Source organism: Pyxicephalus adspersus, chromosome 3, assembly GCF_032062135.1.
Source record: "Pyxicephalus adspersus chromosome 3, UCB_Pads_2.0, whole genome shotgun sequence".
Classification (NCBI taxonomy): domain Eukaryota; kingdom Metazoa; phylum Chordata; class Amphibia; order Anura; family Pyxicephalidae; genus Pyxicephalus; species Pyxicephalus adspersus.
Window position 1 is genome coordinate 59,220,127 of NC_092860.1, and position 15,831 is coordinate 59,235,957.

The window sequence follows — 15,831 nt, forward strand, 5'->3', positions numbered from 1 at the left end:
CACGGACTGTTTCCCCAGCGTTTAACCTGAGGCTTTTAAAGCCCTTGTTTGAAGTCCCCATGCATTCCAATGGGCTAATCTACACCAGGACGCTTCCTTCAGGCACGTTTTTGAGCTTTATTTTAAACGTTGCTTGCAACGTTTAAAAAATTAAAACGCTGGTAAATCGCGGGAAAACGCTGGAAATCGCGGGAAAACGTGTCCATTGATTTTAATGGGAGCGTTTTCCTGCGTTTATGCATGCTAGAAATTGTCAATAAAAAAGCTTCCATTGATTTCAATGGAGGCTTTTACAAACGTTTTAACAATAGCCTGTGTCCTGTGTCACTATTTCATGTGTCATGCATGATTAATTACATGTACTATGCTGTTAAAAATTAACACCTATGCCTGGCACGTGTGAAGATTGTCTGCCATTGTGTTTGCTTTTGGTGCTTTTCACACCTGCAAATGATGTCATTCATTATCACTTGTGTGCAGTCATTGTCTTTAATTGTGCTTCACTAAGCACTCTTTTCACTCTATTCTGTGTATACTGTTACATTTGTCACTGTACTGTTGCATGATCACATTATCACATGTATGCAGGGATGTATGTACTTCCTATACTTGCAGAAATCACTGCCCAGGGTTACAGTTTGCATTTCTACCAAGTGCTAAACGCTTGTAAAATCGCGGTAAAACGCGGATAAACGCGGCATAGACGTTTTTCAGCTTTTTCCAGCATTTAAAAAAAGTTTTAAAACGTTAGAATAAGTGCATAAAAACGCTTATAAACGCAGTAGGAACGTTTACATGCCTTTTTACAAAACGTCCATGTAGACCCAGCCTTAGAAGGTATAAAAGAAGATTGTGACTGGCCACTTCAGCGCCAGTAACACTTAAACTGGCTGCATTGCTATATTTAATGTCGACCCGGGGCTCAAGTAATTAGGAAAGGGTTAAGAGCTAGCAGTTTATGGCAGCCTGTGCCCCATAATCCGGAGAAGAATTAGAGGACAACACAACTGTAGGAAGCACAAAGTGTAAAATAAGCTAGCCAGGTATGTAGTTTCCAGAAAAAGCTCAGGCATATTTGTATGTATGTTTAGTTTACAATATAGGCCTGATTTATCAAAGCTAGACTATCATGGGAGAACAATGGTGACCCAGCAAACCCAGAATGGATTTCTTAAAAATTGTTTGCTATTATTAATATTTTTAGAAAGATTCCAGGTTTGTTGGATCACCCAAGTTCTACCATGATAGTCTTTTTTTCTAGTCCTGACAAACTCTAATAAATCAGGCCCAATATGTGTTTTCTGTTTTTTGTGTGTTGTATGTGTTTGTTATGTCTGTGTTAAGGTGTGTCTGTAATTTATTGTGGCACATACAATACCAACATACTGGATTTGACATTGCACATAGGGGGAATGAGTGGGCTGTTCAATCAGGAAAAGTGATATAATGTGATAAAAAGCCAATAAAACAAATAACACTGGCAGACAGGATGACCTAGCATGGGCTGAAAAAAAACAAAACAACTCTAGCAGCAGTAATCTCCTAAACCAAAGCCTATGGTTCTGAAAAAACACTAACATAAAAATTGTAAATTAAAAAATCCAGGGATGTTTCTTTTCATTTCACAAAAAATTAAGATTAGGGTTATCTTTATGCCGGTGCTGTACTTCTGTATTGTACCGTATTCCAGTTTTTTTCAGCCTGTCGTGATATTTACCTGTCCAATTCTTATTAGCCTTATCTGTGAATTTCTCTCCTACATTGCCTTGTTCTTTATACCCCTGCCCTCAACCCCGATGTTGTAATTATTAAGGCACTTGTTGGAAAAAGGCCTATGAAGTATAGAAATTAATGTGACAGGAGAATCCCAAAAAGGACAAGTAAGTAGCAACAAAGCACTAGTTGTCACAGGAGACTTTTTGGTAAGATTTTCCCTTACATGTACATTACCTCGCCAAAAGAAAAGTCCCCAAGCCTGTGGGGGCAGTGTTATGATCTGGGGTTGCTGCAGTTTGTCAGGTCTAGGTTCTAGTAATATTATGTGCCCATAAAATAAGGTCAGCTGACTACCTAAATTTACAGAATGACCAGATTTTTCCATCAATAAATGTTTTTTTTTTCTTTCCTGATGATTTTTACTTTGGCCAGACAGTGTATTTTTAGATATATTAATGTTAGTTGTAAATATACTACATCTCATTATGCCTGTGAAGATCTTCCAGAGTGGTTTTATGACTTTATATGAAAATCAGACTGAAGAAATGTCTATATGGAGGATTTTGTGTAACTGATTTTGTCTTTGAGAAGGAAGAAGCAGATATTAAAATCAGTTAAAGAACAAAAGCGTTGGTTGAGCTGGCATGCCAGTTTCAATCAGTAATTTGAAGCCAAAACAAAAAGCCAGCAGAATGACTCCAAAACAAAAAGCCAGCATTCTGCAGCTAGTGAAAACAAACAAGAAGGGCACCACTCTTGCCATTGGAGATGGGGGGAAATGATGTCAACATGCAAAGAGAAAGAGGTCAATGAATGTGAATGGGAAAAAGCTTTGTAGCTAATTATAATTAAGAACATATAAATATATTTTATTTAAAAATGACATTCACATTCCGGGTACACTTTAAAGAAAAAGCTTTTTTTTTTCATTTGGGTCATGCTCCCACAGACTAGATAAAATCTGGGTAAATTTGCTCATCCCTACCATTGAGTCAGTTAAATAAATGTGTTAGATTTATTGGCATTATTTGAATGGCCAACCAGCTTTGTGTGGCAAAATACAGTGCAGGGTAGAGTAACTGCTTAATGCCAATAAGACCCTGCAGCATTCCCCCAAATATTCATTGTACTAGAAGTGTAAGCCAATCCAAAACTAAACACTCCATTCACCATTTGTTCATCAGGTGTTCAAGCACCAGATGTTGTTTCTAATTTTATTATGATTATGGACAGTGAAGTAGTCTAAAATAACAAATTAGATATCCTCTATTATTTAACCTGTCTTTCTGGATGGTAGGGTGAAATTTGATTTGTTTGAGTTAATATTTTATTATATTCTAAAAGCAATTTGTAATGATTAAGGACAGGTCCAGAACTGCAGCGGGATCAGGCATTTCCACGCATCTCCTGTTGGCTGGCACCTTGCACCACAGCACTGGTTCCTAAAGAACCACTGGCTGTAGATTTGACAGCAAGGAGCAGTGAGCAGTACTGAACCACACACTGCCTTCCCTATTCATTCTCTATTGGTCTGGGTCAAAGTTAATTTGTAATGTCTCCCCTGAGGCAGCGGTTCACTGGCATGAGAAAATGGTAATCACACCACAAGCTCACAGCCTGTGGGCTGAGCATAGCTTAATTTTCAAACATTATTAAAAAATAAATACATTTAAACTGTGCTTGTTTTGCAGCTGCTCACATTGGTGTAGGTGTGGTGGGAAAAGAAAGGTCTGCAAGCAGTCCTTGCCAGTGACTTTGCAGTGGCTCAATTTTCTTACCTTCAAAAGCTTTTATTTTTCCATGGACGTTTATTCTTTATCTGTTCTTGCAGTATTACCACTACAAGATGTTTGCTTGTCTTTTCCACAATATCTGATATGCATTTTAAATGGCTTCACTGTCAATGTTTGTACCCCCTGCCAAAAAAAAATTTTAAAAGTAATTACTCAACAATCCAAAATTCCCAGCAAACTTTTTATAATAAAAAAGGGAGTGGAAACTCCATTGCCATGTACTAAACATTCCACAGTCATTATATTAAAACCCAACTAAACACAGAATTAAACAAGGCAAAAATATAATGCCATTCAGGTTGTGTAGCCTAAAGATAAGCCTATGATAAGTGTAGCCTGTAGAAGCAAAGTATTGGACAGCTCTATTTATTTGACCAAATGTATCATCTAATTTCTTATCTCTGGATTCATCCAGTGGGATATGACACCCAAAGTAGGAAGAACAATAGAGCCAGGCTACATTTCCTAACATCCCTGCATTACAATGCAAACCATGTGACATGAGGAGGGAGAGGACTCTATCTGTGGACTAAAAGTATACCATGAGATATCAAAGCTGTTTAGAAAGGTTGACCTTAAGACAAGGTACACAATGGGCTTTGAATTTGTAAGGTTCACTACAAAGAGTATACTTGTAATATACTTTATACTGATCAACATGATATGATAATTTGCATTGTTCGAGTTTGGGTTTAGTTCCTTTTTTACTCATTACTTATTGAGATGGGCAAATGTTTGCTCTGATTCAACTCTCCCGTAGTAGTACGAAGTAATATAAGAGCACAGGGAAAGAAATAATAGGCAATCTAGACGTTGGGCATTAATAAGAAGCTGTTGTTTTATCCTGTATTTACCTCTGTGTTGAGGGGGAAAGCTATCAACAAAGATGTGGTTACATGGGCTGCCATTATTCCTCTTTGGTGGTAAAAAAGTGCATCCATTGGAGCAGGAATATATGCATTAGATAGGTGTTTGTTAGTTTGTTCCACCCGAAAGAAAAGCCCCAATGGATAATCAAAGAGGAGTGGACTCCTATTTGCCCAGCCTGTGATTACATATAGTGTATTACATATCTGTGGGAGAAAGAGAAGAAGAGGAGGGAGGGAAGGCCAGGCTTTTGAAGGGCAACCAGAGTTAAACTTAAAAACACAAAGTGTTATTGTTCCAACAACATATTTTAAAAGATTAAGAGCTGTGTCTCCTATAAATGAATCCTAGGCTAACATATACCCACTAGTTTTGCAAAAAATAGCAATATAGTTTAGTATCATACTAGGTTAGCGATGGCGGTAAGGTGTCCCACCCAAAGCGTTTCGGCTGCACTGGGCTTCCTCAGGGGTAAGGGGAGACTTAGTATTATTGCTGGGGTTTTTTACTGCATTAGGAGTCTTGTTATACCAAATTGCCAGATGTCCGAGTGGAGTGATTGGTGTGATAGAAGCTTGAAATGTTTATTCTGGGACTTTCATATGCACAATGATTATGACATCTTTGTCTGTCTTAGTAGATGTTAGCCCTGCGGGTCGTGCCGGTGCCACTGCTCCTAATTGCAGGCACGGGCGCCGGGTCCTATCTTTCAGGTAGAGTAACCCCAGCACCTGTGTTCCATGCCAGGGTTTCCTTCCTGCTGGAGACTTGCACTGGTGTTTGAGCTGGCGTGGGTGTGTCTCTCTTCATCTATGAGGCAACACATACACGCCCTCTGTTTCTACAGCCTATGGCTGGATCTCTGCTAGTATTTAAAGGCACTTCCCACTACAGGAAGTTGCCTGAGCAATCTAAAGGTTTAGCTTGTCTAAACTCCTAGTGCAAAGGTGCTTCCTCTGTTTGCTTTGCTGTGTATCGGACCTTGTTTACTTTTACCCTTGGACTTTTGCCTGATTGCCGCCTGACCCTGACCTCGGATCTTGTTTTTGGACTTTGTCTGATTGCCACCGCCCTCTTGGCCACGCAAACCCCCTCAGTGCTTGCACCGAGTACCCTGACCCCTCTGGTCAGGTGCCACTGACCTGGGGGTCGCTCTGGAGTGGCACCTGGCAGCTACCCTGCGGCCCAAGCCTATCCTCATCATCAGAGGCTCTCGTGAAGACCAGGTAGCGGCTCAGTTACGCCCCTCCGAAGCAAACCCAGTCAGTGGCACAGTGGGTCCACACCCGTGTGGATTACAGTAGAAGTAAATGACAGTGATCCATCCAGCAGGGGAAGATAAAGTGTTGTCTTCTCGTATGGAGTAATTTCGTTGTGGTATGTGGGTGAGCTGCAGGCAGCCGTCCAAAAGGGGCCATTAGATAGGTGAACAAAGTACAATATATGTTTTTTTATGAACAAGGCTTTGGTAATATTGGTGATGTTGTCCTGAAAAATAAAAAATTGTTTTATAAAATCGATAGTGTTACTGTAAATTAAAAGGCTACATTTTATTTGACATATTGTATATAATATTCAGTATTTTTTTTTATTTTGTTCTTTTAATAGGCATTTTTTCAACTTTGTGCATTTTGTTATATGACACTAAACAGTCAAGAAACAAAACTAATTAAAATAGAAAAAAAACTGTAAAAAAAATAAAAATAAAGTTATCATAGCTTTAATTAGAGGTAAATAAGACCAAGTTTTACTTATACTTAAAATTTTACATAAATTTTACTGGTAGAGCTGTTCAAATCTACATCACCTTTACCTGTCCCACCTGCAGATAAATAAAACAGTGAATGCAAGTTAACAATAATATTTTTTTACATTGTATTGATGAAAGAACAGTGTTTACAACTATTGATAAGGGGTTCTGTTTTCACAGCTATAAACTGCTGGTAACATTGGCAAGTACAGTACAGTACAGGTGGACAAGTAGATTTTTTTAGGCATATGAAGCATTATCTGGGTCAACAACAATAAAAGTGCGCTGTCCTAAAAAGAAAATATAAATTATTGAATTGAATTAAGGTATGTGTGAATAACCTTTTACGCATTATTCATTTTATTTGAATCCAATGTGAAAAATGTGTGAGATATTAGGAGGGAAGAATAAAAGAAAAGGCTTTAAAAGGCAAGGTGAAAGATATTGAATTATTTAATGTGCTATGTTCAAACTTTACTTCTGACAGAGTTCAACTGAACACTATTCAACAAACATAATTAAACAACAACAAAGTTAGTGGTGTTATACGATCATAAAAGGTCAAATTAGTATGCAATGTCAAAACTCTCAAATTTCCAACTCGTTTCACTATTAGGCTTCGTCAGGGGATAGTTTGAGATTGTAATCTATTGAGTCCAATACAGTCACAGTATACAAAAGAAAGAATACATTAGCTAGATGTTATACACAAAAGTCAATAATTATATATATATATATATGTTTTTTTTAGAAATAATAATTGATCTAACAGATAATTATGGATCCGGATGACTTACTTATTAAGAAGGATGGAGTATCTGGATGTAAGGGGGAAGTTTTTATTGATATTCAATCCTGTTAGCTGATATGAGAACTGATAGGAGAATAGAATAGGTGGACACGAAGGAATAGAATAGGTGAATAGGTGAAAAAAGAAGGAGAGAGGGTGAAGGGGGAAACAGTAAAGACAAGATATGTACTGTGAGGTATTGAAAGAGTTTTAAATACATATATAATTATATACTACAATAATTAAATATATATTTATATATATATTGTGAGGGGTTAAGCTCAGGATTGCCTTTGCTGGGGTCAAAGGACACTTGTCTGATTCATCCAGCTCAGATCACACACTGAAGTTTAAGTGTTAAGCTGACTTGTAGTCAGGTTTATTTAAAAGTTGCAGCTAAAATAACAAAAATAGCAAAAAAAAAACCTTGCCTGTCCGGCACTTACTATACATCCAATGTTCCTGTCTATCAGCTGGAGGGCTTCTCCCTGTCAGCTCCAAACAAAGCTATCCGCAACCTTTTACTCAGGTTTCCGTTCATTCACCCAGACCAACTTTCTGTGTCCCCAGGCAAAGAGCTCCTCACAGACCCACTGTCTGCGCCTCCAAACAGAGCTCCCCCACACAGTCCACAGTCTCTCAAAGTTACACTGAGCCTGCACAGACCCCTGTCAGTGTCTCTCCAAATTAGGCTCCTGACTGAGCTCCTGGCTCTGTGTCATATCCCCACCCTCAGTGTTTCTTCATTAATTATCTCACAGGTGAGAGTCTTCCACCTGCTACTTCATACAGGAGGGGAAACTTGGGCAAATATACCTCACATAAAAGAGGAATCCTGGGCAAATATATCTCTCTTCCACCTCCAATCCTGCCTTGGTGTCACAATATATATATATATATATATATATATATATATAAATATATACATACACACACATATACATATATATCTATAGAAGCAAACAAGAACCTGTGTGTGCTTGTGACTTTTGTGGGAAAATCTAGTCCGATGACAAAGCCGAGGTTTAGCCTGTGGAAAGTCGCAATATTTACCCCCAGGCGGCTCCTCCATCAGACATCGTAAGCGTTTAGACAGGCGCCTATGTAGAGGAGCTGAACTCAGTTAACTCTTGCTTAACAGGAAAGAAATAAGTCATTTTAAAATATGCTTATTTCTTAACTCATATAGATATTTTGAACATTTGAACAGCACCAACATTTTTTAGGGCTAAGGGTATTATGTGTGCCATTAGAAAGAATGCTTTTTTAGGGGAACAGTGAGTTTAATGCAAGCTGCCCAGTGTGAAACTGCCGGGGCTGTGCATATCCATCGGAGATGACTTCTGCACGAGTGCCCCTCAGATTTGGTTGATAAATAGATTTTAGGGCTCTCATTCCGGATTGCGAATACGCCCGCGCATCAAGCTTCCGATTTGGCTTGATGAATCAGCCTGTATGTGTCTGACTGGGTGTACTCACTGACGTAGGCACAAACTCTTGAGATCTAGAATTCCTGCGCCAAGCTTTGACTCTTCCTTCTGGTCCCTTAATTTTGTATACTGGAATCCAAGGTAATTTTTCCACCACTGTATAAATGTCCTATTGCCATCTGTCAGCCAGTTTATGCTTTCCAAAGGCTCCAAGATTTTGTAGAAGAACTCGGTCACCTGGGTTCAAGTCACCGAATCTAACAGGAAGATCATATCGTCTTTTGTTTCCCTTATTTATCTTGGCTGCATTCTCTTTAGCTAAACAGTAAGTGGGTTTGAGGGCATCTTTCAGACAGGACACATACTGATAATGGCTGATGTTGCTCACCCCGTCAGTAGAAACTCCTAACAAAAGGTCAATAGGTAATCAGGGTTTTCTTCCAAACACCAAATGTAAGGAGAAAATCCTGTACTCTCATGTCTTGTACTGTTTTAAGCATGGACCTTACGGCTCCAGGCACACTTATCATCAACTTGTAATGTACCCAACATGTCCAGTAATGTTCTGGTAAATCTTTCAGGAAGGGCATCACCTTCAGGGTGATAAGGTGTGGTTCGGCTTTTATGGATGTTCAGCAGCTGAAGTAACTCCTTAATCAACTTGCTTTCAAAGTCTCTCCCTTGATCAGAATGCACCCGATGGGGTAGGCCAGAATGGATAAAATACTTTTCCCAGACTACTTACTTACTGTAACTGCCTTTTAATCCTTAGTAGAAAAGGCTTGGCCATATCGAGTAAAGTGGTCAGCCACCACCAGTACATTTTCAATTCCTCTTAAATCAATTTCAAATGCAAAGAAAATCTATGCAGACTAAATCCATGGGACCTGAACTCTGTAAATGTCTCATTGGAGCAGCTCTAGTTGGCAGTGCTTTCCTCTGTACGCATCTGATGCAGCATCTGCAAGGACTTGTCATGGTTTCTCTCATCCTGGGCCAGTAGAATCGGTCTTGCACCAAGCCATAAGTCTTCTCAGGACCAAGGTGACCATAATCATCATGTAGACTTCGGAAGACCATCTTCCAAAAACAATAGGGAAGAACCAGTTGACGTCTTTCAGGATGGTCATGAAACAGAACCACACAATAGAGCATACCCTTGTCTATCTTAAACTTCTCCCAGTCTCTCAGGAGTGGTCCAGTTGGATATTCTTGGTGAAACACACCACCTAGTCCTTCAAAGCTAGCATCAACATGAAGCACATAGGGCTTCCCAGCATCAGCGTACGCCAATACTGGTGCTTCGGTCAACTTTTTCTTCAGTTGAGTAAAGGCCTCTTCACACGCAGGTGTCCAGCTATCTCCAAAGGGACATTTGGAGGACCTCTTTTGTTTCTCTTGACCATCCACAAAATTTTTCAACAGGTCATGTAGCACTTTGGCTGTTTTGGAATATCCCTCTACAAATCGACGGTAGTAGCCACAAAATCCAAGAAAAGAACATAGCTCTGTAACATTCTGAGGTCAAGGCCAGTTTACCACGGCTACCCTTCAGCTGAAACAATGTGGCCTACATAGGTGACTGATGACCTACAGAACTTGCACTTGTCAACTGACAGCTTCAGACGCTCTTCTTTGAGACGTTGTAGCACTCTAATGAGCCGTTCCTCATTCTCTTCCAATGTAGCCCCAAAAACAATGATGTCATCATGCAGCTTGCATTAAACTCACTGTTCCCTGATCACAAGATCACCCATAACTTTCTCCATCAAAGTTTGGAAAGTGGCGGGGGCATCTCTTATGCTTTGTGGCATGCAAGTAAATTGATAGAAGCCCAAATGACATATAAAGGCTGTCTTCTCTTGGCCTTCAAGTGCCATGGGAACCTGATAGTACCCTGACCATAAATCCAACACAGTGAACCAACGGTTTCCATTTAGGGCCTCAAGAGCCTCCTCAATTCTAGGCAGAGTATACTGGTCTGTTATGGTTCTCCGATTCAGGGTGCGGTAATCTACACATAGGCGGATTGATCCACGTTTCTTTCTTACCACCACAATGGGAGCGACATAAGGACTTTTACTGTCTATTATGATTCCTTGGGATTTTATCTGGTGTAAGGTCTGTCTTAATTCATCAACATCCTTTGGTGCTACCCTCCGGGGTCTCTCTCGGAAAGGAGTAGCATCTGTAAGTCGAAAAGTGTATTAGGCACACTTAGCACAGCCCACATCTATTTCATCTGTAGAGAACACTTCTAGCAAATCAGACAGCCGCTCTGTCAGTTTCTTGTTCCAGGTTTCTGGTAAGTTAGGATCACTCAAATCAAACTTGAAGGAAGAGGGTGTCTCTGACTTGAGCTCTGTACACTTCAACATATGGGTTCACACCAAACACAGGATAGCAGTTTGCCACATCTTGGTGGGGACCAATCACAACAGGAAGAGGGGAACAATTTCTCACAGTCACAACTGTGGATAACTCCACTCGGGATCTCCAATCCTTTCTCTCAGGGATCACCATCTATTCTTCTTTGGTTGGTATTTCTTCAGGTGTTTCTTTCTTTTCATGAGGACATAACTCCCATCCCCAAGCAGTTCTGGGGCAATGCTGGAGGCTACCCTCGAGACTCTTTCTCCACCTGGTGGAATCTCCACTGGGTTTTCACCGATGTGGTACACCACACCATGCTGATAGCTAATCGAGAGGACATTGCAGAGCTCTTTAAGGTCGGAGGGCATCTCACTTTGACGAGAGAAAACAGCTCTATCTCCTTCAAGAAACTTCTGAAAAGCACCATGAACTGCCTGGCAGTTGGTACCCAATATCACGAGTGCTGCACAGGCTTCTCTAGTGTCTGGACAGACCAAAGCCATGATTTCCATAGAAGTAACACCCCTATTCTGTAAGCTAGGGACAGACACAATCACCTGTAACCTTCCATCAACAGGGTAAGACTCAGAGTTCAAGCCCCACAGCTCCATCTGTTCTGTAGATTGAAGGGGTACACTGCTCAAATATTTTTCCTAAAAGGAATGGTAAATAAGTGTGACCTGAGATCCGGAGTCAAACAAAGCCAGAATAGTATGCCCATTAACAGTGACTTCAACAATGGATTTAGATCTTATGACAGGCCCTCTTAACTTTGGTTTAATTTTTTTTCTTTTGCATTTGTGTTTTTGAACAGGGAAAGCTACACTCCGAACTGTGCCTCCATGGTTCTCATGACACTGACGACTAAAGTGGGTACACTGGCCACACCTGAAACATTTTCTGTAATCTCTCAGTGGCACCACTGGACTAGCCCCTGAATGTTTGAATCGCTGTGGTTGAGTTTGTTCTACTTTAATATAGCCAGGGGATACATCCTCTTTAAAGGGCACTCTTTGCTTTCTTTAGGGTACTAAACAGAATGTCTGCCTTCTGTCACTTCACCATCCTCATTAACTCCTGAAGAGGCATGATCTTGTCAGATAAAACTATCTTGAGAATTTGTGCAAGAGGATGATGAGGTAGCAAACCTCTCACTAGCTGACTGGTTCCCATAGAATCCACTTCAGAAGGGCATATAGCATTATGATATACAAGTCGCGACAGAAGTAACAGTAGTCTATTATTAAAACAGGAAATATCTTCCCCTTCTTTCTGACATGTCATACGGTAATCATCAGAATGATGAGAAAGTACCTCTATGTATTTGGCTGCACTTGCATCCTCATGAGTGTCCCTATACAAACGGAATATTTCTGCAGCTGGGGACTGCAGACTGTCTGTGAGACGCTGTTTTTTCCCTTCTTCTGAACAAGTCTACTCCTTCAGGCACTGAAGAGTGTGTTCTTTCCAAATCTCAAAACCCTCTTCCCCTTGGGACATTACCAGAAAATACTTTTTTTGTGAAATTGTGTTTTTCTTAAACAGATTTTTGTTATTAACATATAAAGAACAACCAAAAAAAGAAAAAAACTTATATAAATAACAGCAATAGCAATAATATAAAAAATAACAGAAAAGGAGGGAGAACCCCAGAAAGGTCAAGGTGATACATGAAGTCAATCAAAATTAGAATCCGTTTGGCTAGAATACAATGAGGCTGAAGTATAAAGAACATTATCCTTAAGCAAAGCAGGAGTCCAAGTAAGACGTTGATATGGAAATCTCTGAAGAACCTAAACAATCACACCTTGCAATCTAGTCCAGATAATGGAGGGTTCGCACAAAATATCAATTCTAAAAAAAGCAAGGGGTTGGGGGATGGGAGAAGTGGAGTGTGGTGATGAGTTGTCCGTGATTGATAAGGTCAAAACTAAAAACATTTTCAAAACTGTGCCTGAGGGCAGTAATTATCCCAGTTCTCCCATATTGTATCAAATTGTTCCACAATATTTCTAATCTAATACCTAATAAGTTAAGTATTCCATAAGGCGCACCTCCTGTATACACTTATGCAGATCCTCCATGGAAGGAGGTAGCGTGGCCTTCCACTTGGAAATCAGTGGATAGTGGAAATCGGCGTGCTGCTACTAAAATATGGGAAAGTAGTTTACGTATTTGTTTAGGGGGAGTTGTGAGGGGAAGCCCTAAAAGATGAGTAAGGGGATCTAAAACAACTTGATGCAGGGATATCTTAGCAAATAATCTATTTACTTTGCCCCAGTTATCCTGAATATTAGGGCAAAACCAAAAAATATGCTCCACTGTACCCTGATGTGCTCCACAGCGCCAGCAATTAGGATCAGTGCCAGGAAGCAAGCGGTGAAGCACATCAGAAATGTGGTACCAACGAAAAACAATTTTTTACAGATTTTCCTTATACAATGTGCAAATGGAGCTTTTATGGGCTGATTCCCATATCTCCGACCACTCATCCTCATCCAAGGTTTAGCCCAGTATAAACCTTGGTGTGTAGGGAATGGTATATGGAGAAAATGATGCCCTTAGAGTAGGGGCCATCTATGCATAGTCGTTCAAAAGAGGTCAATTTAGTAAACCCAAGGGAATCTTATCAGAAAATATTTTTAACTTCCTATAATGTGCTGCCCGAAGGCCTTGTGCTAGGATTTCAGTGAGTTTGGTAAGAGTACAAATTGCATTATCATTGGATAGACTACCATCACTAGCCATGCTGTCAGGATAAGCAGGTTACCCTGGTTCTTCTTTTACATGAACCTGCTCGGGAGGTCAGGAAGGTAAGTACTTTCGCCTATGTGCAGATTGAGGGCGTCACTGTGCATTGTGTTTCCCTTCCATTGCTGTATCCCACTACGATCTCAGAAGTGCCTCCAAATGTAGCTCTGTTATGGGGGGGGCGGGGTCATGCCTCCACCCAGGACAGGGTCTCTGTTAGCAGAGGGGCTCCCTTCCTGGGACATTAACCAGAATTAATAACAGTAATATAAAACAGCACCTGAGGAACCACTACACCCAGCATACAACATTAACCATTGCAGCTAAATGAACACACAGGTTGGAGTATTTGTAAGCTTTATATCTCAAAACAGTAATACCAATATTTACAATCAATAAACATCAATGAGTACACATAGCAAGAGTCCTGAGGAGAATTGTGCACAGATATACCCGGGTATATATACAGTCTATAACCAAAAATACCTCCAGTAATGATCCGTGTCAGGATCAGTTGCAGAGGCCTCTGAAGTTGTTTGTAGCAAATATATCCTGATGAGATGATCCTGAAAACAGCAGCAAGGAGATCCTCCAAACGGCAATTGGGCTGTGTATGCTGTGATCCCGGATTGCAGGGATGCAGGCAAAGTCTCTAGAGTTCATGATCAATCTATCTGCACTACCACTTAGACCCTAGCAGTCACACTAATTGTGTATGTAGCTGATAATACAGAGGGTAATAATATAATACTGCACTACACACAGACACGGCAGTCAGTGCCCCTGATTCATCAATAAAATCCGCGCTCGCTGGAAGCGCGAAAGTACGCGCGGCCATCGATCGCGGATTACCGCGGTCCAGACTCGAGTATGCGCGTACACTCGCCTCACTACCAGCCGGATTCCAGCCTTCACAATAGGGAGCGCGAATCTGCCAATTATACAAAATGACTAATACAATTAGAATCATGTAAACACATAAATAAAGCATACTATCTGGTATGTAAGAGTGCTTGACCCTGCTTGTGGGCTTGGCAATCAATGTGGTTTGATGTTGTGCTTGGCAACCTGGACCTCCTTCCATCACCATTAGGTGTGTTAGAATGAGTATGCAACTCAGCTAGACAACTAATTGACAACCAGTTTGGACAGAAAGTGGAAGTGTGTTTGTATCCAATGCTAAGATCAGGCAGCACAGCACAATGACAACAAAGCGATAACACTACCACAAATGAACAGAGGAGTTATGTGGCAGCAAATCGATATGCAATTGAGTGCAAACGTCAGAGTAATGCATATGTACATATTTACATTCAAAAACCAATATGTGATTTTGAAAATGGGACAAAGGTAAAAAGGGGGTTCAAGTAGTAGTTTGGAGTGGAAAACATGCAGACATTTGTCCTGAATATTAGTTTAAAAAAAATGACAAAACATTGCCGAAGATTTGCTACACAACAGAAACTGTCATTACAAACCAGGCACAAAAACATTGCAGCAAAAGATGAATAATGATGACAATAATCCTTTTCTCAATTATTTGATTTCTATCAAGACAAACTACAATGAAATTTTAATTAGATCACAAATGCTTGGTGACAATTTTTTACAATTCATACTATTGTGAGATGACATATTATGAAGTGCTTACTAGTATATATACAGCTTGATCTCATTTAGTTTGCAGTGTTGCAAAGCAAACCAAAAAGTATAAAAACAGTGCAACAAATGTAACAATAAATTAATTATTTTGTGAATGAGTACAATATAACCTAAAAAAGTATCACTTACCCAAAAGAAGATGAAGCATTAAAGATTCTAATTGACCTGTAATGGACTGTAGATAAGCACAGAACAGAGAGCAGGTGTGCACTAATTAATTGCTATGATCTCACCATTGACAGCTTAACAGATCCTCCTTAATCGCGCAGCTGAAATCTAATCGCCTTAATTGGGGGATTCGCGACCCCTATTGCTCATTTATCAAGGCAGGAATCCGGCTGGCAGCGAAAGGCGAATGTACGAGCGCACTCGACTCCGGCCCGCGGGAAACCGGCTCGCTGGAAGTGCGAACGTACGCGCGTCCAGCGAGCGCGCATTTCATTTATGAATCAGGGCCACTGTGCGGTTACTGCCATACAACTATGTTCAATAACTCACGGAATGTTACAGATCTGTCAAGATTGCTTTAGCACATGTGTGTTATGGAATAAAGTGGAATAACTTTATTATATAATTCTTTCTTTATATATAGGATGTGGATAGTAAGACAAGCCTCGAGCATCCTCATCTATACATAATTGGCAAGAAAGACACACATCTTCGCTTTAGGATCTTTGTAAACATCCTTTATGGTATCTA

General features: G+C 40.2%; 1 protein-coding gene across 1 annotated transcript; it reads right to left on the reverse strand.

Annotated features, from left to right (window-relative positions):
- Positions 1-9,890: 9,890 nt before the first annotated feature.
- On the reverse strand, positions 9,891-11,222 carry LOC140327406 (uncharacterized). The gene is given in 2 exon segments (XM_072406793.1): positions 9,891-10,534; positions 10,988-11,222. Coding segments are annotated over 2 exon segments (879 nt in total).
- Between the last annotated feature and the right edge of the window lie 4,609 nt (positions 11,223-15,831).